This window comes from Periophthalmus magnuspinnatus, chromosome 17, assembly GCF_009829125.3.
Source record: "Periophthalmus magnuspinnatus isolate fPerMag1 chromosome 17, fPerMag1.2.pri, whole genome shotgun sequence".
Classification (NCBI taxonomy): domain Eukaryota; kingdom Metazoa; phylum Chordata; class Actinopteri; order Gobiiformes; family Gobiidae; genus Periophthalmus; species Periophthalmus magnuspinnatus.
Window position 1 is genome coordinate 30298133 of NC_047142.1, and position 22947 is coordinate 30321079.

Here is a 22947-nt window from a genome sequence, read left to right on the forward strand (position 1 = left end):
AAACAGGTTTAAAGTGTGTATGACAGGTTAGGCTGCTCTATTGCCTAGTTTATTTTTTTCTATTTTTGTGGAGTTTATAATTTTACTTCCTGGTTGGACAGGGGCAGCAGGTGTGACATACACTGAGGTCATTCCATACCCTTACCTAGCAACCATAAGGTAAACAAGGGCCACAAGTCGTCTAAATTTCACAATAGTTTCTTTTAAACTAATAAAAATAATTGACAACACATTTATTTTGTGAAATGAAGGTTTAAACTGTCAGAAAAATGCCTTCCTTATGCGTAAATGTGTCTATTTTGTATGTCACTACTTTCTGTCCAATTTTATTTCTATGAGGTTTTTGCAGAGTCACACTAAAATAAATAAATATTTAAACATGAGGCAGTGACAGTGAGCTGCAGGTGGGTTAGAGGTCAGAGGTCAGAGGTTAGGGGCTTAGGGTCACACAGTGGACAGGGAACTGTAGGTGGATGACACTGACAACAAGTTAAACACTGCAAAAACAAAATGAATACTTCTGTGTTTAGGAAGAGGGATGTTTGTGTCTTAGTGCTAATACTAATGCTAATTTTGATGCATAAGTATTAAAACAACACCACAAACTCAAGTATTCTACATATAAAAATAATTGGGTAGCCTTTATTTTAATTAATTTCAATTTGAATAGGGCGTTTATTTAATATTTGACTGTGACTGTTAGCTTTGAGACACCGTGAGCTAGCTAGCGTGCTGCTGTGCCCAGAGCCTATTAACGCATGAAACATATACAAAAAAAACCTGTTGTGTGTACTTTAAACATGTCATAATATAGTTCAAATAAATCACACTTAACTTTAACCAAACCAATTCAAATGAGGATTAATGTTTCGACTGACCTAATATAGATCATTTTTGATTGCAGTGTTTCATTCAATACGTCAATATTTAGCTCCTTTTAATGGCCACAGTTGGCAGAAGAGAGGTCAAATCTATTCTTTAAACCAGAAAGGCGTCAATACCAGATAGTACATCAAACGTGAATGGTCCCAGAGGTCATTTCTTATTGGTTTGAAAGGGACCGCAGCAGCTAATCAATCGTCTGTGTAATGATCGCATCTTTTCTTACTTTGCAGGTTTCGGCCGAGCAAACAAATGATCCAATCAATAGGCCCTGGAAAACACACTCCATAGAGGGACACCACCACGCAGCTATTCCAGGAGGCTAACGGCTAACGCTAACCATGGCGCTAGAGGACTCCGCCATCCCCGCGCGGCCCGACTGTCTATCTCTGCCCGTGGACGAGAAGCAAGAAGGAGAGGAGGAGAAGGTGGAGGTGAGCCACAAATTGTGAAGCAAGATGAAGTTTGTCAGAATCATTAATAATGTTGTCACGATACAAACATTTCAAACTTTGATACTAAAGAATAGACTCAACACTCAATTCTGATACCATGACAAAAACACTCTTTCTTTAGACCATAGAATGTGATTTTCAGCATTAAATGGTAGTACTTTCTTTTATATTCCCATATATCCGTCAGTGTGCAGTAGGTTCATAGTGGTCCGTGGTGTATACTAGTCTATGTGTCTTATACTTGTGAAAGATACAGCTCAAGATCATTCTAAAGCTGTTAAGGAAAGTCTCATTTCTGTCCTGTGAACGGGACTTTTTTATTATCGATACCTGCTCAAATGAGTTTATAGTTTTGATACTAGTTGATACTAGTTTGATACTAGTTGCTAGTTGTTGTTAGCATTACCGTGACGTGAAAACTCTGCTCTGAAAGTTGTGAAAAGTGCTTATAAACTCATCATTGTGAATAATGCTCTGAATGCATAAGGTAAGTGAGAAATAACTTTGGACCACTACAAACCGTTTAAAATGAACTAGTTTTTTTCACATTTTTAAGGTAAAAATCAGGTACAGCTCCTTTAACGCCATAACAGTTGATTAAAATGTCATACAGACATCCAGACTAAGCTATTGTATATCCCTGTTTTGTTCTTGCAGGTGGCCACAGACGCTTCCTATAACCTCACATCAGATGAACTGGGACATGTCGTCACAACGGAAACGGCGCCAAATCTGCCCCCGGCGAAAGTGAACCGGTCATTTCAGTCTAAACTCGCCGAGAGAGAAGCCACGGCCAACCAGCACCGCAAGAAGACCCAGGGCCCGGAGAAGGAGCGGGGACGCTTTGGATGGGGTGAGAGGGCTTTAATATGAAGATAACTGTAGTGAAGTTTAAATCATGTTATGTAGTTAAACGGAACGGTGGCACAGTGGCTAACACTCTCACCTCACAGCAAGAAGGTTCTGGGTTCAACCTCTCTATGTGTAATATGCATGTTCTCAAAGGTCAAATGTAGAGGACAAATTTACCTATGAGCTAGCTTAGACATCAATTATCTCCTATTTATAACTCCATCCTCAGATCTAAATCAAAACAAGGTGCTAGCCAGAATGCTAATAGGGATGAGAGCACCCATTTGGGACCTTATGACGATTATGCAAAATATGACTCAGACACAGTTCACACTTAGTGTACTTCAACAGACCTAGCCAACAAACAGAAACTGTAAACAAACAGGTGTGTTAGCTTCAGTGTAGTTAGCTCCTCCTTCAGACAGATATAAGGCAGTGTCCAGCAGTAATCTGACCAGAACTGAAGAAGCAGCTTGAACGAGCAACCAAACGTCTTCACTCTTTTTGTCCAGTCACAGAATAGAAGTTTTCTTTTGCTTTTCTTATGGCATAGGGCAAAATTTTGGAAATAATATTGAATTCCAAATTTTCGGACAAGCACAACTGTGATAAGATTTGTGATTTATAACTGCCAGATTCTGTTTGTAGTGCACATTTCAAACAAGGTCTAAATGACAGTGTTTGCAGCTTAGATAGAATAAGGCAAGATATCAAACTGTTAGCCAAGTATGTCACTTAAATAATTTCTGTGTTTGCTAATTGTGACCAGTCAGATTAACCAAGCAATCGACACTTCCTTTAATTACCTGTATATTTCTAATAATATCTTGTGAGTGCTGCAGCATCGACTCCTCCATAGACCAGCGTCACATGTATCACTGCCTCTGCCTGCGCTCGTCCAGCTGTCAGCACACTGTTCTAATTTACCCGCATCACTTCACCCCTCAGCGTTCTCACACACTCTTCATAAAACGTCACTTTTTTATAGTGCGTTTCCATCTCGTTTTAATGAGCGGTTCACAGTATGCTGCTGTCACATGGACTGTGCTATCATGCTAATGCTATCTGAGGAAATTACCCCATTGTAATCTGAGTAACAGTTTTCATGTAATTTGGCTGTGAAAAGACAGAGACGATGATGGTAGAACGGATCAGTGTGATTGGCTCATCGCTCATTCAGAACCTGATAAGGAAAATGGTTGAAGAGTGATTGTGTTATCGTGCAGTTATTGCTTTTTATATCTGCATGTAAAGTAGGGCTGCAGTATTCATCACAATTGAAACGAAAATGCAATTTTAATGGAAGGAAATTGCAAATCTCAAAGCCTGCAAGTTTTGAAGTACCAACGTTTCCTCCACAAACAACATCTCCTGTCTTATAACCCTGTAGTTTAGATCTATACAAACCATAGTCTGTATAAAGAAGTGGACTAAGTGAGTGTGATGTCACCCATAGCGTTCGGCTTCAGTCAAATGAAGCTCATCGAGGCTAGAGCAGTTATAGGGGCCAATTTGGAGCCATACTTGGAATTATGATCGTAAGTATCATATTAACCAAAGAGTCAATCTGGAGCGAGGCTGTTGGAGGTAACACTGCTAGCAATGCTGTCAATCAAACCTATTGCGAACACTAGCAGGACGAACGTCAGGGAAAGAAGGCGCCTGATTTGTCTCTGTTATTAATGTTCATATCTTGATTTACGGACACAATAAAAACCTTTAAAGTTTAAGACCAAAATGACGAGTCTGACAGCAGCAGTTACAGCGAGAGGGCCACAGTTTTTCAATAGAAAGTGAATTGGAGCCAGAGTTGATGGAGCTGAATCACACCCTTGCTCACTTCCTGTTTGGAACATGGTGGCTAGCAGGTTAGCTATGTCCATTTACATGTATACAGTCTATGGTACAAGCATATCTGAAATGCAGTTGCGGAAGGTAACGTACAGGTAATGTAAAAGAAGTAAAGTACTGTGCTTAAGTATAAATGTTGGCTATCTGTACTTTACTTCAAATTTCAATTTTTAAGTACATACTTTTTAATTGTACTTCACTACATCTGAAAGCAGGTAACTGAACTTTTTACTCCACTACATTTTTTTCCACAAAAGTGAAAGTATTTTTTATTATTGTTTGAGACCTGCTGAAAAAGTTTTAAATTTGAACAAACCAAAAAATATATAAATAAAAACAGCTAGAAAAAAATAAAATAAAATTCAGCACAAATCCTTATCAAAATCACTACATTTAAAGCCTTATAAGACGTCAAAATCTGTGAGAAATACTTTTACTTTTTACTCTTTAAGTACATTTTTAAACAGGTACTTTAATACTTTTACTTAAGTTTTTTTTTTTTTTGTTCCAGAATCTGTGCTTTTACTTAAGTAACAACACTGAGTACTTCTTCCACCACTCCTGAAAAGGAGTGGTGATTCTTGTATTATTTGGTCAGTTGGTGTTTCTGTACATATTTAAAATGTGAACAAAATCCTGTTATAAAAACAAAAACTGCAAATCTAATATCAGTGTTTGTCAGAAAAATCACAGATGTTTTCCCCAAATCTTTCAGCCCTAATGTTTAATGGTGCTTAATAGTGCACTATATAACTTTTCCTGTCGGTTACTAAGAAGATTCTATTGCTCTGCCTGGAATGTTCCACAGTATTGTATAGTGTTTTTTTCAATTACAGGTGTTTTTATTTCTTAAAAACTACTTTAAAAAAACATGCATTAATTTATTTGGAAAAGTATTCTTAATGTGAGTGAAGTCGCCTCCACAGATCTTACCAGTAACTTAGCCTGGTGGTGTTATCTGCTTGTCTCTATGGACATAGAAACGCTTAATGCCATACTGTGGAACACTCCAGGCAAAGCAGTACAGAGGCAGACGAGCAGGTGGTGGACCCTCTATTGGAAAGGTTACAGGTTAGATCTGTGGAGAGGTGAGTCTCCCCACAGTAAGAATGTATATTTCTGAGCAGTAAAAACACCTCTATTAGAATATATAAGATAAATAAGTTTAATTTAATGGAACATTCAAAAGTATACCCATGGAGACAAGGAGAAAGTTACACAGTGTACCTTTAACAAGAATAAAGTTTTGTAGCCCGTCTTTAAAACAATTGATTTTTATTGTACATTAGCAAAATCTAAATCTTAACAGCTGTAAAAATCCAGTCTGATGGTTGTGTTTGATAACTCTTGTGCTCCTCCTTCTGTCTTTCCCTCTTTTTTCTTTTCCTTCATCACCACATTCCTCTGAAACTCTCTGTGATTCCGAGCGCTTTGGTTTAGGCCACGGAAAGTTGGCTGTCAGCTGCAGTTAGCTTCAAACAGCTAAACTCCTCACCTTTTACAAAGTGAATTTAAACATGAAAACGCCGCGCCTTTGTAAAATAATCGTCCTTTTGTTTCAGTGACAAAAAGCTCATTTGCATAAAACAGATGCACAAGTAAAGGGACTGTATCTGTTAAACTGTGTGTGTTTGTGCGTGTGTGTGTGTGGGTGTGTGGGGGGGTGTGTGTGTGTGTGTGTGTGTGTGATGTAAGGTATAATGTGGTTACTGGTTTGTAGGAGGCTACAATAAAGGTGCACTGTGTAACTTTTCTAGTGTAGGGTCCGTCACCTGCATGTCTCCATGGAGATGTTACTGCGTTGCCTGGAATGCTCCACAGTATGGCGTTAAACCTATCAATCTCCATGGAAACGCAAACCAACTCACAATAAGAATGATTTTCAAGGTATTTTCTAAGCAATAAAAACAAAAGCAAGAAAAGTTTAGTGCCATGCTACGGAACATTTCGGGCAAAGCGTTAATCTGCATAGTGTCAAATTATACAAAAAAGTTACATACTGTACTGCTCTTTAAATATATTAGCAAACTCATATTACACTATTTTATGATCTGTATTATAATGTTGTTTCCTCATTACAAACAGACCTGGAGTTGTGTTTTGTTTCATTCACACATGTTTAACACACAAATCCTGCATACAGTATTTAGGCTGAGTTCTTCTCTCTGTTCCACTTTGTGATGTCATGTGGTGATACAGGAAGTGCTCCACTGTGTTTTTAAACTCCAGACACCTTCAGTAGAATTATTTGGAAGATTTCAGACCTGGAATTTCTTATCTTTAAGTTAACAGCTACCTTTTACCTTTTGTTCTGTAAACTACCACTTCATGACATCACAAGGTAGAACAGAGCATTTTCAGTTTTGGAGATGTAGACAGTAATAAACCCGGATTACTCAAACACAACGTGTGAATGAAAGAAAACACAACTCCATGTATCTTTTTGATGAGGTAACAGCATTATAACATGACTTAAAACTCACAATTAAGTGTAATATAGGATCTTTAAAGAACAGATATTATCCAAATGTGATTTTTGAGCTTTTAAACATGTTTTGATATTGTTCATATTCTTATCATTCACACTTATTAGATGAATCTTGTTTTTAGGATTGTTACGTCACAGGTAAACATAATTTTATATCAAAATATTGCCAAAGATTACAGAAAAAATCAGCATCTGTGTCACTGCGGGCACTGTCTACCTTCGTGTATGCAGTTACGTGTTGCTTTTTATCGTATTTGAAGGGAACCAGAGCAGAGTGCACGAGCGGTCGATCACAGAGGGATTGGGTGAAGTACATTGGGCCAATAATAGTTTTGTCTCCACTGGTTTGACTTTGAATCTCAGAGGAGCTTCAGAGTGTGGATAACCTGACCTCACTGGCTGCGGTCACATGCAAAATCTGATTATAATCTGATTTCTGGATCTTTAAGATGACTTCAGTGACATGCAAACTGCAAAATGTGATGTGAGTGATCAGAGGAACCATGATCTCAGAGAAATTGCATGATTTTGATGCTTACATGTGATTTAAATAGTCTAATCAGATTTTGAGTGTGAATGTAATCCATAGATTGGATATATAAATGGACATAGCTAACCAGCTAGCCACCGCATTCGAAATAGGAAGGGAGCATGGGCGCTTCCGGCTCCATCGACTCGGGCAATTTAATTTCTATTGAAAAACCGTCACCTGTGTCTCTGTAACTGCTGCTGTCAGACTCATCATTTTGGTCTTAAATGTTCGTATTAACCCGCTCTACATGGTTTTTGGGGTTTTTGTTTAGTTATTTTGTCCATAAATCAAGATATGAACATTAATAACAGACAAATCCGGTGCCTTCTTTCCCCGCAGTTTGATTGACAGCGTTGCTAAGAAGGGGAATTAACTTCAACAGCCTCGCTCCGGATCGTTCTTTGGTTGCTATGGTAAACAGTGCAATCTGTTTGTGTATGTGTGTGAAGAGTACAGTTAGTTTACTTACTATCATTTACATTTCCTTTAAGAAGAAGCTAAACACGATTTCTCAATCAACAAAATCTTATTCTGTATAAAATTAGCTAACTCTCACTTTTTGTGACGTTCTGAAATTAGTTTGGCAGGTTATATTTCATCTCCTCTGGTGAATCGCAAATGTAATCACAAAGTTTCATTTTCTCTTCCACTATGAGATTCTTTTGTTTTGAGCAGATGCTATGTTATGTGTACAAATCGGGGGAGATTTTGACACAGTTCCAAATCCTGGCACACAGTTACTGTAAAATTGGAATCCAGAACATATTTTGTGTTTTCCCGGCTGCTGACTAAACATGTTTTTCAGTTATTTTGGTCCTTCACATAAAACTTTTACAAGAAAAGTCTAAAATACCCCCAGTGCCTTCAGAAGCTGTGGTCAAGTTATCTCTGCTCCATCTGACCCTCACGTCTGCATCCTCCGATCCATCTCACATCTATTTAGAGTCACACTAAATACAACTATGAGTGGATAAAGTTCTGAAAGATGCATAATATACCTTCTATCTCCTCTCTAACCTCCTCCCTCTCTCTCCTCTCAGCTCGGGCGCGGCGTCGGAGGCAGCGTTATGTGGAGAAGAACGGTCGTTGTAACGTTCAGCACGGAAACATGCGCAAGACGTACCGCTACCTGACTGACATCTTCACCACTCTCGTCGATCTCAACTGGAGATGCTCGCTCTTCGTCTTCGTGATGGCCTACGCCGTCACATGGCTCTTCTTCGGTGCCATCTGGTACCTCATTGCCTACTGCAGGTGAAGGGGGGGATTACAATGGGGTTAATGGGGAATTGTACAGGCAATAACAAAAGCATGCATTCAGGAGTCATTCACAGGTCATTCTTTAGTTCAGCAGATGTGACAAAGAGGTTTCTGCCATAGTCAACATTATTAATCTGATGTAACAGGAGCAGTGACGTGCTTCGGCTACACACATCACATCATATTTTTAGTTTAGATCAAAAAAGGATAAAAACTGCCAGTGTAATGAATGGACTCACCTGCTGTCCTCCTGTCCCTCTGATATATGTCCTGTCTGCAGAATTATAATGGTCCAACTTCACTCTTTTATCCTGCATGTCCATTGGTGTAAAGTGGGGACATAATTCAAGTCCTCTCTGAAAAGTCCCCCTTTCCCTAAAACAATCTTCCTGTGGAGCTCTTGAAACATTGTCCAGAACTTCAGATAAACGGGGCGTCACTAACTTTTAGTCTAAACAGCCAAATCCGATGCCTCAGTTCACCTCGGGCAAGGGGAGCCTCGCATCGGTGTAAACACGCAACTGTCCACACCACTGCCTGACTCAAAAATAAATGTACGCAGCACACATTTAGCTATTGGAAATAAAACACATTTAATTTTATTAGAGGGATAATTAGACTAGTATAAACACCTGAGCACCATTTTTTTTTTTAAATCAAAAAATCTTTCCAGTCATTATTTTCAATATATGGGCTCTTGGGGGCCCTCTGGTTTCCTCGGGCCCCTAAGCTGCGTAGTCCACTTATAGGCTGGGCCAGCCCTGACATTACACACTGAGAGGAGGTTGTTTATGTGGACTAAAAATCACGGGCCCGAGGGTTGAGCCCTGTGGCACACTTGGTGAGCTGCTGCTTGTCTATAACTTTCTTAGAGACCTTAGTGATGCAGGTATACTACCTACTTATGAGTTAAGATGCACTATGTAACACAGGCATGCCCAAACTGCAGCTCGGGGACCAAATGCGACCCTCAGACCAATTTTTCTTGGCCCTCAAGCTTCCACGTGAATTGGCCCATATTACCTTAAACAGTACTTTTTCACTGTACATTTCTGAAAATCTACTTTAACAAGCCTGTATCAAATATTAATGTGCCCCATTGAGGATGTAAACATGAATGAAGGTCTAGTGGTTCAGTCTAACTTGTAATAAAAATGCAGATTTGACGTATTCACTGTATTGGTGACCAGTCTATGGCCCTCAATCGGCCCTCAGCTTAGTCGGTGTTTTTATATGTGGCCCTTAATTAGAAAAGTTTGGACACCCCTGATGTAACGTTTCTGGTGGAGGGTTTGCTGTCTGCTTGTCTCCGTGGAGTTTTGTTTTTTATTTTTTGCAATAATTCAATTCAATCTTCATTCTATAAGTTGTGTTTATTGCTGACATATACCTCGAAAAACATGCATTTTTACTCTGAGCAGGGTTGCCTCTCCACAGATCTGACCTGCAACTTGGCCTGGATGCACGGGCTTGTCTCTGTGGAGATAGATAAGATTTAATGCCATTTTGTGGAACTTTCCAGGCATTATTTTAGTTTTGCATAGTATTCTTTATACAAATTCCACCCATGATTGTCTTTCCTTTAACAAAGTAACTCAAAATCAAAACTCATGTTGTGCAGTTAATTAACTAAAAGTGACCTAAAATAATTGGCTGACTGCATTATAATCTACTGAGAGCATGTGCACTACGTCGAGGATCTCAGCTTTTGATTGGCCACCATATTCCTCCTCATTAAAAAATCAATACTAACTTTATCTTACCTCATATAGAGTAAAAGTTGCCATGTCTGCAGTGCTAAATCCTCCATTCCTGCTGCTAAAAACCCGCTGACTCTGCTGTATCGGCGTTTCACAGTGTTTCGTCATGCGCTGCCACTTTCCTATTAAACAGAATATTTATGTGTGGTTTTAAATATGGCTGTAATCACATGTGTTTCTGTGTAGAGCTCTGACCTCCTCCAGTCTCCAACAGGAACGAGCCAAAAACCTGTCAAAGTGTGAACTCAGTCTGTCCCAGTCACACATTAAATACATGCAACAAAAGCACTTTGAGAATTGGCTGCTCCTCGCTCCTTTATCTCTCTTTCCCTTCTCTCTCTCTCTCTCTCTCTCTCTCTCTCTCTCTCTCTCTGTGTGTGTGTCTCTCTCTCGCTCTCTCTTTCTTCCTCTCTCTCTTGCTCTCTCTCTCTTTCTATCTCTTTCTCTCTCCCTTTTCTCTCCCTCCCTTCCCTGTCCCTTCTTTCTTTCTTTATTTCTCCCTCTTTTCCCTCTCTGTCTCCTATCTCTTCTCCCTGTCCTGTTGTCTTCTTCTCTCTTTCCCCACTTTTTCCCTCTTTATCTCTTTTTGTCTTCTCATAACCTTTCTCTCCATTTTCCTTCCCTCTTTCTGTTCGTTCACCATTCTCTTTTTCCTCTACATTTTCCTCTCTCTCATCACTCTTTCTCTTTCTCCATCTCTCTCATCTGCCCCTTGCATCCTATCTTCTTTCCTTGCCTTTCTTCTCCTTGCCTCTTTGTTGCTATTTTTCTGCACCCGTCACTCCTCTTCTGCTTCCCCCCTCCCTTGCTATCTCTCTTTCTGTCTCTTCTTACCTCTATTTATTTCTTTGTCATGTGTCTCTTGTCCCTCTCCCCCCTCCTTACTCTCTATCCCCACATCATCTATCTATCTTTTTTCTCTTCATACGATGTCTCTCGCTCTCTCCTTTGCCCCACCCTCTTATATGTTTTCTATCCCTCCTCCACCCCTCTTTCTCTCTACCTGCTCTCCCCACACCTCTCCCCCTGTCTCTCTGCCTCTCCCTCCTTCCCTCTCTCCTCTCCTCTCTCTCATAAGTCCCACTTTATGTCAGAGCGCTGTAATAAAGATAATAGAGTTGTAATACTTGCACAGTGCCACAAGAGGGAGTAATAAGTCAGAATCATATTGCGGTCTGGTAAATTGCAGTTCACGACAAATTGTTTTATAAAAAATACCTGAACGTTGCTGTGTTATAATTTATATTTAATGTGATAGATTTACTTTAGGTAATACACATTTTTCTTAATAAACACAGAAGAAGAAGAAGACGAAGGTTTTCAGTGTTTCAAAGTCTTCGAGAGATATTAACAAAGATGGATGAAGTACTCGTATTTGTTACTTAAGTGTAAGTACAGATACAGAGGTAAAAAGTTACTCAAGTAAAAGTATTTAACTACCTGTTTAAAAATGCACTTTAAGAGTAAAAAGTAAAAGTATTTCACACAAGTCTTGTTCTTTTGTTAAAGTGTAAATGCAGTAATAGTGATTAAAAATTATATATATTTTGGTCACAGTAACAATACGAATCACTTTCTTCATTTTTGTCATGAATTTTGTGTTTTTATTTTTGTTTGCTCAAAGCCGAAGCTTTAACTAAAAAACTTGAATCAGGATGTTTCCACAAACATGGTAAAAATAACCCCTCAAATCATATGAAAAGTGCTTTTTACTTTCAGTACTGTTCAAAAATGTAGTGGAGTAGAAAGTACAGATACTGCGCTCAAATGTAATGGAGTAAGAGTAAAAAGTATCCACTGTAAAATCTACTTAAATCAAGTACAGATACTTAAATTCTACTAAGTACAGTACTTTACTACTTTTACTTTCTTACCTTCCACTACTGGGTATTAATGTTTTATATTATTTTTATTTAAAACATGTTGTGCTTTGGAGATGTAGACAGACTAATAAAAAAGTGTTACTCAAACATGTGTGAATGAAACAAAAACAACTCCAGGTCTGGAGGAGATAAAAGCATTAGAACATGGCTTAAAGTTCAGAGTGAATCAGTTTTGTGTAACACAGGAGCTTTAAATATATGAATGATGTTGCGTACACGTTTCCATTAAAGAAGCATCTGCTCTGAACCTTTTACATTGAAACAGTGGGTCATAGAGACAGTAGCATCAGCACAAACTGACACTGAGCTATGAGCTAATCACGCTAAGTACATGTACTGTAAAAAATGCATTATGAGTTCATTATGGATATGAACCCACATGCACTGTAAAAAACTACACCATCAATCAGACAGCCTTCTGTTGATGCATTTTGTTGACTTTAGATACAAAAAAAAAAACTACAAAAAAAACTGGATACTTTATGTTAATATTTGAGGTTAAAACTTAAATAAATCAGCCTTAGATTCAGATATCAACAGGTGTATGTAGGTGCTACTTTAAAGCAGACATATTGTGCTTGTGTCTGCTCTATAGTTATGATCAACAGTGAATCATTATGTCATCATTTACACAGTTTAAATCACAATATATCCTATAACAAAATAACAATATATCCTCTTAATAAAGTAAAGCTGAAAAACAAAGTGCATAGGTCACAGGAGGCGTGTACGGGTGGAGGTGACAACGGGGGTCCTTATAGATATAACAATATAGCTATATATTGCTATAGATTATAGCTTCTTTTACTTCCCTCTCAAACCATTTCTTTTCTCTGGCTAAGATTTGTCCAGTTGACAGATTTAAACTTCATCTTTTGCTCTGGATCAGACCTGGACGACTGAGGGTTTACACAGACATTGATCAAACGTGCACAAATCACTCTAAATACAACTCCAGAAAACAAACGAGAAGGAAACAACTACAGCATTCTTTCTCCCTCTCTTCTCTCTTTTAGTTTTCTCATTGTCCTCCTCTCTCTCCTTTTTCACTATAACCCTCTCTTCATGTCTGCTCCTCTCTTCATGTCCGCTCCTCCTCTTCATGTCTGCTCCTCTCTTCATGTCTGCTCCTCTCTTCATGTCTGCTCCTCTCTTCATGTCTGCTCCTCTCTTCATATCTGCTCCTCCTCTTCATGTCTGCTCCTCTCTTCATGTCTGCTCCTCTCTTCATGTCTGCTCCTCCTCTTCATGTCCGCTCCTCTCTTCATGTCCGCTCTTCTCTTCATGTCCGCTCCTCTCTTCATGTCTGCTCCTCCTCTTCATGCCTGCTCCTCCTTTTAATGTCTGCTCCTCCTCTTCATGTCTGCTCCTCCTCTTCATGTCCGCTCCTCTTCATGTCTGCTCCTCCTCTTCATGTCTGCTCCTCTCTTCATGTCTGCTCCTCTCTTCATGTCTGCTCCTCCTCTTCATGTCCGCTCCTCTTCATGTCTGCTCCTCCTCTTCATGTCTGCTCCTCCTCTTCATGTCTGCTCCTCTCTTCATGTCTTCTGCCCCTCTTCATGTCTGCTCCTCCTCTTCATGTCTGCTCCTCTCTTCATGGCTGTTCCTCACTTCATGTCTGCTCCTCTCTTCATGTCTGCTCCTCTCTTCATGTCTGCTCCTCCTCTTCATGTCTGCTCCTCCTCTTCATGCCTGCTCCTCCTTTTAATGTCTGCTCCTCCTCTTCATGTCTGCTCCTCCTCTTCATGTCTGCTCCTCTCTTCATGTCTTCTGCTCCTCTTCATGTCTGCTCCTCTCTTCATGGCTGTTCCTCACTTCATGTCTGCTCCTCCTCTTCATGTCTGCTCCTCCTCTTCATGTCTGCTCCTCCTCTTCATGCCTGCTCCTCCTTTTAATGTCTGCTCCTCCTCTTCATGTCTGCTCCTCCTCTTCATGCCTGCTCCTCCTCTTCATGTCTGCTCCTCCTCTTCATGTCTGCTCCTCCTCTTCATGTCTGCTCCTCTCTTCATGTCTGCTCCTCTCTTCATGTCTGCTCCTCCTCTTCATGTCCGCTCCTCTTCATGTCTGCTCCTCCTCTTCATGCCTGCTCCTCCTCTTCATGTCTGCTCCTCTCTTCATGTCTGCTCCTCCTCTTCATGTCTGCTCCTCCTCTTCATGTCTGCTCCTCTCTTCATGTCTTCTGCTCCTCTTCATGGCTGTTCCTCACTTCATGCCTGCTCCTCCTCTTCATGTCAGCAACAGTGAACCATTATGTCATCATTTACACAGTTTAAATCACAATATATCCTATAACAAAATAACAATATATCCTCTTAATAAAGTAAAGCCGAAAAACAAAGTACATAGGTCACAGGAGGCGTGTACGGGTGGAGGTGAAAACGGGGGTCCATTTGCAAAGTGGAGTCTCAAAAATAAGTGATTAAAGATTGCTCACACGTAGCAAAAGACGAAGTTTAAATCTTTCAACTGGACAAATTGTTGTAAGATTGAAGATGTTTGGCTGCTCATTCAAGCCACTTCTTCAGTTCTGGTCAGATTACTGCTGGACACTGCCTTATATCTGTCTGAAGGGAGGAGCAGCTACACTGAAACTGTAAACAGATATTGTCTCCAGTTTCAGCTGAAACTACTCTATTGAACCTTTATCGACCCTGCTATTGTTCTCTTTGTTTGGGTGAGGATGTAGTTATAGATGTTATAGCTTCTTTTACTTCCCTCTCAAACCATTTCTTTTCTCTGGCTAAGATTTGTCCAGTTGACAGATTTAAACTTCATCTTTTGCTCTGGATCAGACCTGGACGACTGAGGGTTTACACAGACATTGATCAAACGTGCACAAATCACTCTAAATACAACTCCAGAAAACAAACGAGAAGGAAACAACTACAGCATTCTTTCTCCCTCTCTTCTCTGTTTTAGTTTTCTCACTGTCCTCCTCTCTCTCCTTTTTCACTATAACCCTCTCTTCATGTCTGCTCCTCTCTTCATGTCTGCTCCTCTCTTCATGTCTGCTCCCTCTCTTCATGTCTGCTCCTCCTCTTCATGTCTGCTCCTCTCTTCATGTCTGCTCCTCCTCTTCATGTCTGCTCCTCCTCTTCATGTCCGCTCCTCTCTTCATGTCCGCTCCTTCTCTTCATGTCCGCTCCTCTCTTCATGTCCGCTCCTTCTCTTCATGTCCGCTCCTCCTCTTCATGTCTGCTCCTCCTCTTCATGTCCGCTCCTCTCTTCATGTCTGCTCCTTCTCTCCATGTCCGCTCCTCCTCTTCATGTCTGCTCCTCCTCTTCATGTCTGCTCCTCTCTTCATGTCTGCTCCTCCTCTTCATGTCTGCTCCTCCTCTTCATGTCCGCTCCTCTCTTCATGTCTGCTCCTCTCTTCATGTCTGCTCCTCCTCTTCATATCTGCTCCTCTCTTCATGTCTGCTCCTCCTCTTCATGTCTGCTCCTCCTCTTCATGTCCGCTCCTCTCTTCATGTCCGCTCCTCCTCTTCATGTTTGCTCCTCCTCTCCTGTTTGCTGTGCACAGGTTTTTGGCTCTTGTGTCCTCAGTTCTGTGTCTCTCTGTCCTCTGCTCTTTCACGTTTACTATTTTTATAACAGGTTTTCACTGGTGAGATTGGATTTACAGGAAGCCATTTTGTCAAGGTTACTAACCCTCCTGGCGTATGTGTGAAAGCAGATGTTCAGACTTGAGCTTAAAACAGAAACTAAATGTCCATATTATGAGATTATCAAATACTTTTGTACTTACTATTTCTCCTGTTATGACCTCAAATGATGCATGGAGAAAAAAAAAAAAAAAAGCCACTTAATCTTGATTCAAAAAGTTCACTATGTAACTATCTATCACAGACCTGCTTGTCTCCATGGAGATACTATTATGTTGCCTGAAATGTTCTACAATATGGCATTGAACTAATTTATCTCCATGGTGCGGCCAGGTTACAGGTCAGATCTGTTGAGAGGTGACCTCGGTTAGAGTAAGAACGTCTGTGTAATCCGTCAGTGCTCCAAGTATGATCCAGAACAAACAGAAGATTCAAATCTGTAACAGGACCATTTTAGAATGAAGTGAGAGAAGAACAAGCATGTTTTTAAGGTGTGACAGGCTTTGATGATTGTCTCATTTTGACCTGATCTGGTGCAATAACTTCTGTTGAAAACATGCATTATAGTTTACACCAAGAAGCAATTTGTGAAGAAACATTATGTTGAAAACTATAGGTCTAAACCAGGACTGAATCAGGACTAAACCAGGTCTAAACCAGGACTGAATCAGGACTAAACCAGGACTAAACCAGGACTGAATCAGGACTAAACCAGGACTAAAAAAAGGACCAAAACAGGACTAAACCAGGACTAAAACAAGACTAAACCAGGACTTAATCAGGACTAAACTAGGACTAAATCAGGACTAAACCAGGAATAAAAAAGGACTAAAACAGGACTAAAACAAGACTAAACCAGGACTTAATCAGGGCTAAACCAGGACTAAACCAGGACTAAACCTCAACCAAAAATTGAAACCTAAAAAATAGCCAAACTGGGGACAAAAATGCTATTCTTTTAGTAAAATCTTAAATGTGTTATAGTAACATGAGTAGTTCACCCTGACATAGGCACTTTAAGCAGTGAACACCTGTAATGTATGTAAGATAGATAGATACGTGTAATGTCATATGATGGAACATTACAGGCAAAGCAATGACATCCACCAATTACATAGTGCACCATTAAAGGCTTTGCATCTGATTTTTAATCTCTTAAAAACAGAACAAGTTCTTTTTAAACAGTTTGTAGTGCTCCAGATTTACTCCTCTCTTACCTTATGCATTCTGAGGATTTTAATTATTCACCACGATGAGTTTATAAGTGCTTTTCTACAACTCTCAGAAACCAGAGTGCAGTTTTGTCAACATGGCAATGCTAACAACTAACATGCTAACAGTTTACTTCCTGGTTCTTAGACAATAAAACGCTTTACAAACAAAATGTGACAGCCTCTTTAATTTTTGTCAGTATCGTCATTTGTCAGGGCGCCCCCACTAGCGTTAGCAACAGGTTTGACTGACAGCTTTGCTAAGCACCCACTCCCTGCTAAACCAGTGGTGCAGGGGGGAAGGGGCAACAGCCTCAACAGCCTCAACAGCCTTGCTCCAGATTGGCTCTTTTGTTGCTATGATACTCGCGGTCAGAATTTCAAATATGGAACTCAGCTCCAAATTTGCTGCTGTCGATGAGCTTCATTTGACCGGAGCTGAACGCTGTGGGTGACTTCACACTCACTTAGTCCACGTCTTTACACAGTCTATGTTTTTTCCCCTTCTCACCTGTCCCTCTGCCCTTCTGCCCCCTGTGCTTTCTCTCAGAGGTGACTTGGACCACTTGGAGGACGAGAGCTGGACTCCGTGTGTGAACAACGTGAACGGCTTCATCTCGGCGTTTCTCTTCTCCATCGAGACGGAGACGACCATTGGGTACGGACACAGGGTCATCACAGACCAGTGTCCAGTGGGAACCATGCTGCTGCTGCTACAGGCCATACTGGGCTCTATGGTCAATGCCTTCATGGTGAGAGGCCAGGAGGGCAAAAGAAGAGCGTTTGTGTTTCTTTAAAGGGACATTATGCTAAATCAGCTTCAGATCAATATAGCCATTTAATATGTCCAAAATATTGATCATCGTGTTTTATACATATTTGAGTAAACAAGTCCAGGGGCAGAAGATTGTGCTAAACTATACAAAAATCCCCAGCATGTTTATAGAGGTCTAAGCTACAGGATTAGCTGCTTTTGTACATAACAACACACGAGAATTAGGCGTTTGCAGAGGAAATATTGTTCCTTAAAGCAACACCGCGTCACTTGAATGATTCCATGGAAATTTATAGTTAATAGTATCAAGTTTATAGAGATATTAGAATAAACACACTTTAAAACATTCTCCACAGAGAGAGGGAGGTACTTTTTATGTCGTATTGTTAAATATCATAGTCATAGGAACAAGATTTCCATGGAAACAAGCAGAAGCAGATGAAAATCCAAGCCAAATAAGAGCCAGGTTTGTGGAGATGTGAGCTCTCTTACTATAAGGATGCATGTTTTCCCTATATTTTTCAGTGCAATAAAAACATGCTTTTATTTTAGTCCATATATTGGCAGCTTTAAGTGATTGTAGTGTTTGAAATGTGCCAATTGCGTGAGTCGCTCTTAATCTTGTGGCCCTGTTTTAAAGTTAAACATTCGTCATTCACATTGTGCATTTTAGTGCCTTTTATCTAGTCACCTACATACATCAGGGCCGTGTGGAGCCTATAGTGCTTAATGCATGCAGTCTGTCCCTGTGTTTCCTATAGGCCCTGTGTCTATGCTGTGTGTGGGCCCTCATTGGCCTCTCATTGCTCCCTATCTGGTCCCTTATTGGTCCTTCGTTGGTCCCTCTTTGGTCCCTATGGAGAAATACTGTCCCTTCATTAGCTATGACAGTGACTCACTCCTCCACCGGGGGCAGTATTTCTCTCACAAAGCGCTGAGGAGGCTGGAAAAGTGCAGGAAAGCAGTTTCCGATGATTCGTGTTTATTCATGTTGGAGCTCGACTGGTGCCATGTGTTAGGCCATGTGTGAGGAAAAATGGTTCATTTAGAGACATTATAAAGACTGATTCAAATGTGAAATGCGAGTGAGAGAGAAGAGAAATGCGTAATATAAGCCCAAATATGTAAATATTATGAATACAGTGAATGTAAAATAACTCACCTGCTTGTTCTGTAAGTATCTGTGTGTTCTTTATGTCATTCGTCTGTTTGAAATTAGCAGGTGCCTGTGTCTGTCACCTCATAACAAGAAAGTCCCTGGTTTAATAATAATAATAATAATAATAATAATAATAATAATAATAATAATAATAATAATAATAATAATAATAATAATAATAATAATAATAATGGATAATGTGTATCTTTCCTGTGGAGTTTTTATGTTCTCTTCTGGGTCAGTTTTCTCAGGGCACTAAAACATGTACAAGCTAAGCTAAGGTAGTCCTGACCAAGCCCTAACATGTGGAGATGGGAACCTGGGAGCTTTTGAGGGTCTTGTTTATTTATAGTTTATAGTTGATCTCTGTCCTCTCCTTCAGGTGGGCTGTATGTTCGTAAAGATCTCTCAGCCAAACAAACGCGCCGAGACGCTGGTTTTCTCCAAACATGCCGTGATCTCTCTGAGGGACGACAAGCTCTGCCTCATGTTCAGAGTGGGAGACCTGCGGAGCTCACACATCGTAGGGGCCAACATGAGGGCCAAGCTGATCAAGAGCAAGCAGACGCAAGAGGGTAAGGACACAAAAGAGTAAACCATTTGACTTTTGATATTTTAACTGACAGAGAAGATGTTGAACTTTGAGCCAGTTTTAGTTTCATGTGGATAGGCCCAGAGATTGCTGAGATATTAACCATAAACCAGGTCAACAGATCTGTAATCTGACAGTTACACAGCAAACTTCACCTGAGAACGTAAAATATGAAATGAAAACTGTTGAGAATCAGGGCGTAAGTAACGTTCTGGTAAATTTACTGGAGAAGAATATTATAAAGCAGATCTCTATTCATTGCACATATAATAGTTTTTGTAGGTAATCCTTTTTGTACTGAAAAAACAAGTGAGGGAATTATTAAAAATAGTTGAAATGCCAAGTACTAAATGTAAGGTATAACAAATCAAAGCAGGATTCTCTCAATAGTTGGGAGGTATTGAGAAATATTGAGAAGTACTCATTTCAGCCTGGATTACTTGTAAATTACGTCTTGAAATAATTTCTCAACCCTCAGCTCATGCCTTGTAACCTCCACTTTGGGAACCACTGCCTTATAGGTTGTGCAAAAGTTCACATCTCCCCTATCAGTGTAATCAAGCACAAGAAAGAAGTGCCATTAGTCAAACTGTGAATCTCCCATAGACTTACATAATCCCCTGTCCTCCTCCACCTGATGTCAAATTCTACAACACTGAACACAACCTGTTGAACTTTTCTTTCTCTTTTGCCCCTCCCCTCTTTCTCTCGCTCAGGTGAGTTTATTCCTCTGGACCAGACGGACATCAGCGTGGGCTTTGAGACAGGAGACGACCGCCTCTTCCTGGTGTCTCCTCTGATCATCTCTCATGAGATCGATTCGCGCTCTCCGTTCTGGGACATGTCTCAGGCTCAGCTCGAGAAGGACGACTTCGAGATCGTGGTCATTTTGGAGGGAATGGTCGAAGCCACAGGTAAATGACACACAGGAATTACATGGCTTTAGCGTGCAATCATGAGTGACTAGAAGTTTTAGCTCTGAGGGAGTGTGACATCACCATAGACTGTATGAAGAAGTGTCCATAGTGTTCAGCTCCAGTAAAATGAAGCTCATCGAGGCCAGCAGTTACAGCGGTTAATCTGCAACCAAGGCCCATATTTGGAAATCTGGGTGCACAACCAAAGACTCAATCAGTAGCAAGGTTGTTGAAGGTGCTCACCCCTTCCGGCCTGCACCGCTTAGCAAAGAGGCACAATAGCTTTCAATCAAACCTGTTGCTAACGCTAGCAGAAGTGACCTCTGGGAAAGAAGGCACCTGACCTGTCTGTCATTAATGTGCATATCTTGATATATGGACAATATAGCAAAATAAATCAACCAGGATCCTGTACAGCGGGTTAATACGAAAATTTTCAGGTCAGAATGATGAGCCTGACAGCAGCAATTACAAGGAGAGGGGCCACAGTTTTTCAATAGAAAGTGAAATGGAGCTGAATCACACTCATGCTCACTTCCTATTTAGAACACAGCTGCTAGTGGGTTAGAAATGCTCATTTATGTCTAATTCCAGGATCTAAACATGGCCTCCCATTAAAGTCAATGGGCCGTGCTCAATGTTACGAGTTTAGCCTTTAGCAGCTAGGTACATCCGAGCCTGCCCTGCTCTTGGACCATGCACGGTTGAGCTACTCCCCATGAAACTTTGAGCGAGGAGAGTGAGCAGACTGGCCAAGAAGGAGACAAGGGAATAATAAATAAATTATAAATTATAATGTTTGTGCTTCCAGAAGCTTCCGTTATAAAAGAGCCACAGGTTTAGAACATAACATGGTTATGTTCTAAACCTGTGGCTCATTCATGACATTTGGGTTCGTTCACATCGGTCACATGCTCATTCATGTAGTACCATGTGACCGCTCTAACCAATCTGAACTTGAGCTTAGCTAGAGTGGACATAGAGCGTAGCTGAAGCTAACGATTAAAAAGTGTTTTTTTAAGACAACAGATGGATTTTGAGCTGAGACTTTTTTTTTTTTTTTTTTTACAAAATTTGACCTTTATGAAAGCTGTAGGTGCCCTGTCCCTGTTAGGCCTTGTCTGTCCCTGTCCATCCCTGTCTGTCCCTGTCTGTCCCTGGCCGTCCCTGTCAGTCGAACATGAGTAGTTTGTTTACAGTTTGATTACATTGCGCTCTATGAGAAAAGTCCTCTCTGAGGCGGAGGGATTTTTTTGTTATAGTACCAATGAGTGGCCACTAATCTCAAGATAGCTCTAAGCAGCAATACCCTTTCAGGTATTTCAATAGATCCATGTTTTATGTAAACAGGCTATGATTCATGCCAAATGAGAGTTTGGTACGGACAGTTGGATATCCTCACAAGTCCTTCAAGAATTCCAGTAAGGAAAAAAAAAGTGTGCCTTTACAAACACATATCTGCTTATAGAGATGGGAAGATGGGAAAATAAATAGCAACTTAAATGTGTACATGTGCATTGAACACAGTGTTAAGTTAATAATGTTTATAATCTGTATAACTCAGTTTTTGTGAGTGCTTATACTCTCAGAGCACTGTAGCACAGAGCCTTGGGTGGTTCCATATGGTTTTGATTGGCAGCAGTTCTGTCACAGCTCATTTGATTCAGTGTGAGTTTAAGCATCACAACAGTTACTCACATTATTACACTCTTTTCTCTGCAAATACAAACCAGCTACGTGTCACAGCACTAGCCCACTCAGGAGGCATTCATTCACAAGCTGGAGGTTTGTAGTTCAATCTCCTCTCTGCTCTTTGGCAAGACACTTACCGAGTACTCATGAAACTAATATTATTTGTTGGAAATGATTCTATTGTATTGTGTTTTTAAAGTGGGTTTTGATTAAACAAAACAGGCTCTGTGCACAACAGTGCCCCGCAGCATCACTGTTAGCATCACTATTTCCTGTCCAGTTTTGTCTCTATGAGGTTTTTGCAGAGTCACACTAAATGAATACATATTTAAAGATGAGACAGTGACAGGGAGCTGCAGGTGGATGTCACTAACAACATGTTAAACACGACACAAACAAAATGAATACTTTACCAGAGACATGTTTGTGTCTCAATGCTAATGCCATAATGTTAATGCCATAATAAATATTAAAACAGCACAAACTGCAGTATTCTACATATAAAATAATCAGGTAGTCTTTATTTGAATTAATTATAATTTGAATAGGTTGTTTATTTTATATTTTACGATTTTAATAAAAAGTGACTGTTAGCTTTGAGACGCAGTGAGCTAGTGTGCTGCTGTGCATAGAGCTGAAAGCAATCTGAATGGACACAATTAGCAAATCAAATCAATTTCGATACCACATTTTTATCTTTTCAAATGAACAGAAATACTTTAGTCTGACATGATGCTTCTCCAGACACTGCTGATAACTGGATATACATTTTTGTCAAATATTGTCTCTAGACCTGTCACTGTACTACTAAGAAGAATGCAACATTACTCTAAAAATACAGTAATAATGAAAATACTTAACGCTGAAACAGTCAAAATGGCAAATGAAACACACAAGTAGAATTTTTAGATGTCTGTACATTTTACAGTGGATACTTTTTACTTTTATTTCACTACATTTGAGAGCAGTATCTGTACCTTCTACTCCACTACATTTTTTAACTGGACTGAAAAGTAAAAAGTACTTCTCATC

The 22947-nt window shown here is 40.1% G+C and overlaps 2 protein-coding genes across 2 annotated transcripts in view; both read left to right on the forward strand.

The window, feature by feature from the left end:
• LOC117385200 (MICOS complex subunit MIC26-like) overlaps positions 1 to 22947 on the forward strand; it is a 57595-nt gene that overhangs the window by 17547 nt on the left and 17101 nt on the right. The window lies entirely within an intron of this gene.
• The window catches only part of kcnj9 (potassium inwardly rectifying channel subfamily J member 9), a 34217-nt gene that overhangs the window by 7964 nt on the left and 3306 nt on the right, over positions 1 to 22947 (forward strand). The window contains exons 2-7 of the mRNA XM_033983023.2: positions 1116 to 1316; positions 1995 to 2190; positions 8101 to 8314; positions 17331 to 17532; positions 19097 to 19289; positions 20023 to 20220. Of these exons, the coding sequence (XP_033838914.1) occupies positions 1224 to 1316; positions 1995 to 2190; positions 8101 to 8314; positions 17331 to 17532; positions 19097 to 19289; positions 20023 to 20220 (1096 nt within the window). The 5' untranslated portion in view covers positions 1116 to 1223. The remainder of the gene's footprint in view (positions 1 to 1115; positions 1317 to 1994; positions 2191 to 8100; positions 8315 to 17330; positions 17533 to 19096; positions 19290 to 20022; positions 20221 to 22947) is intronic.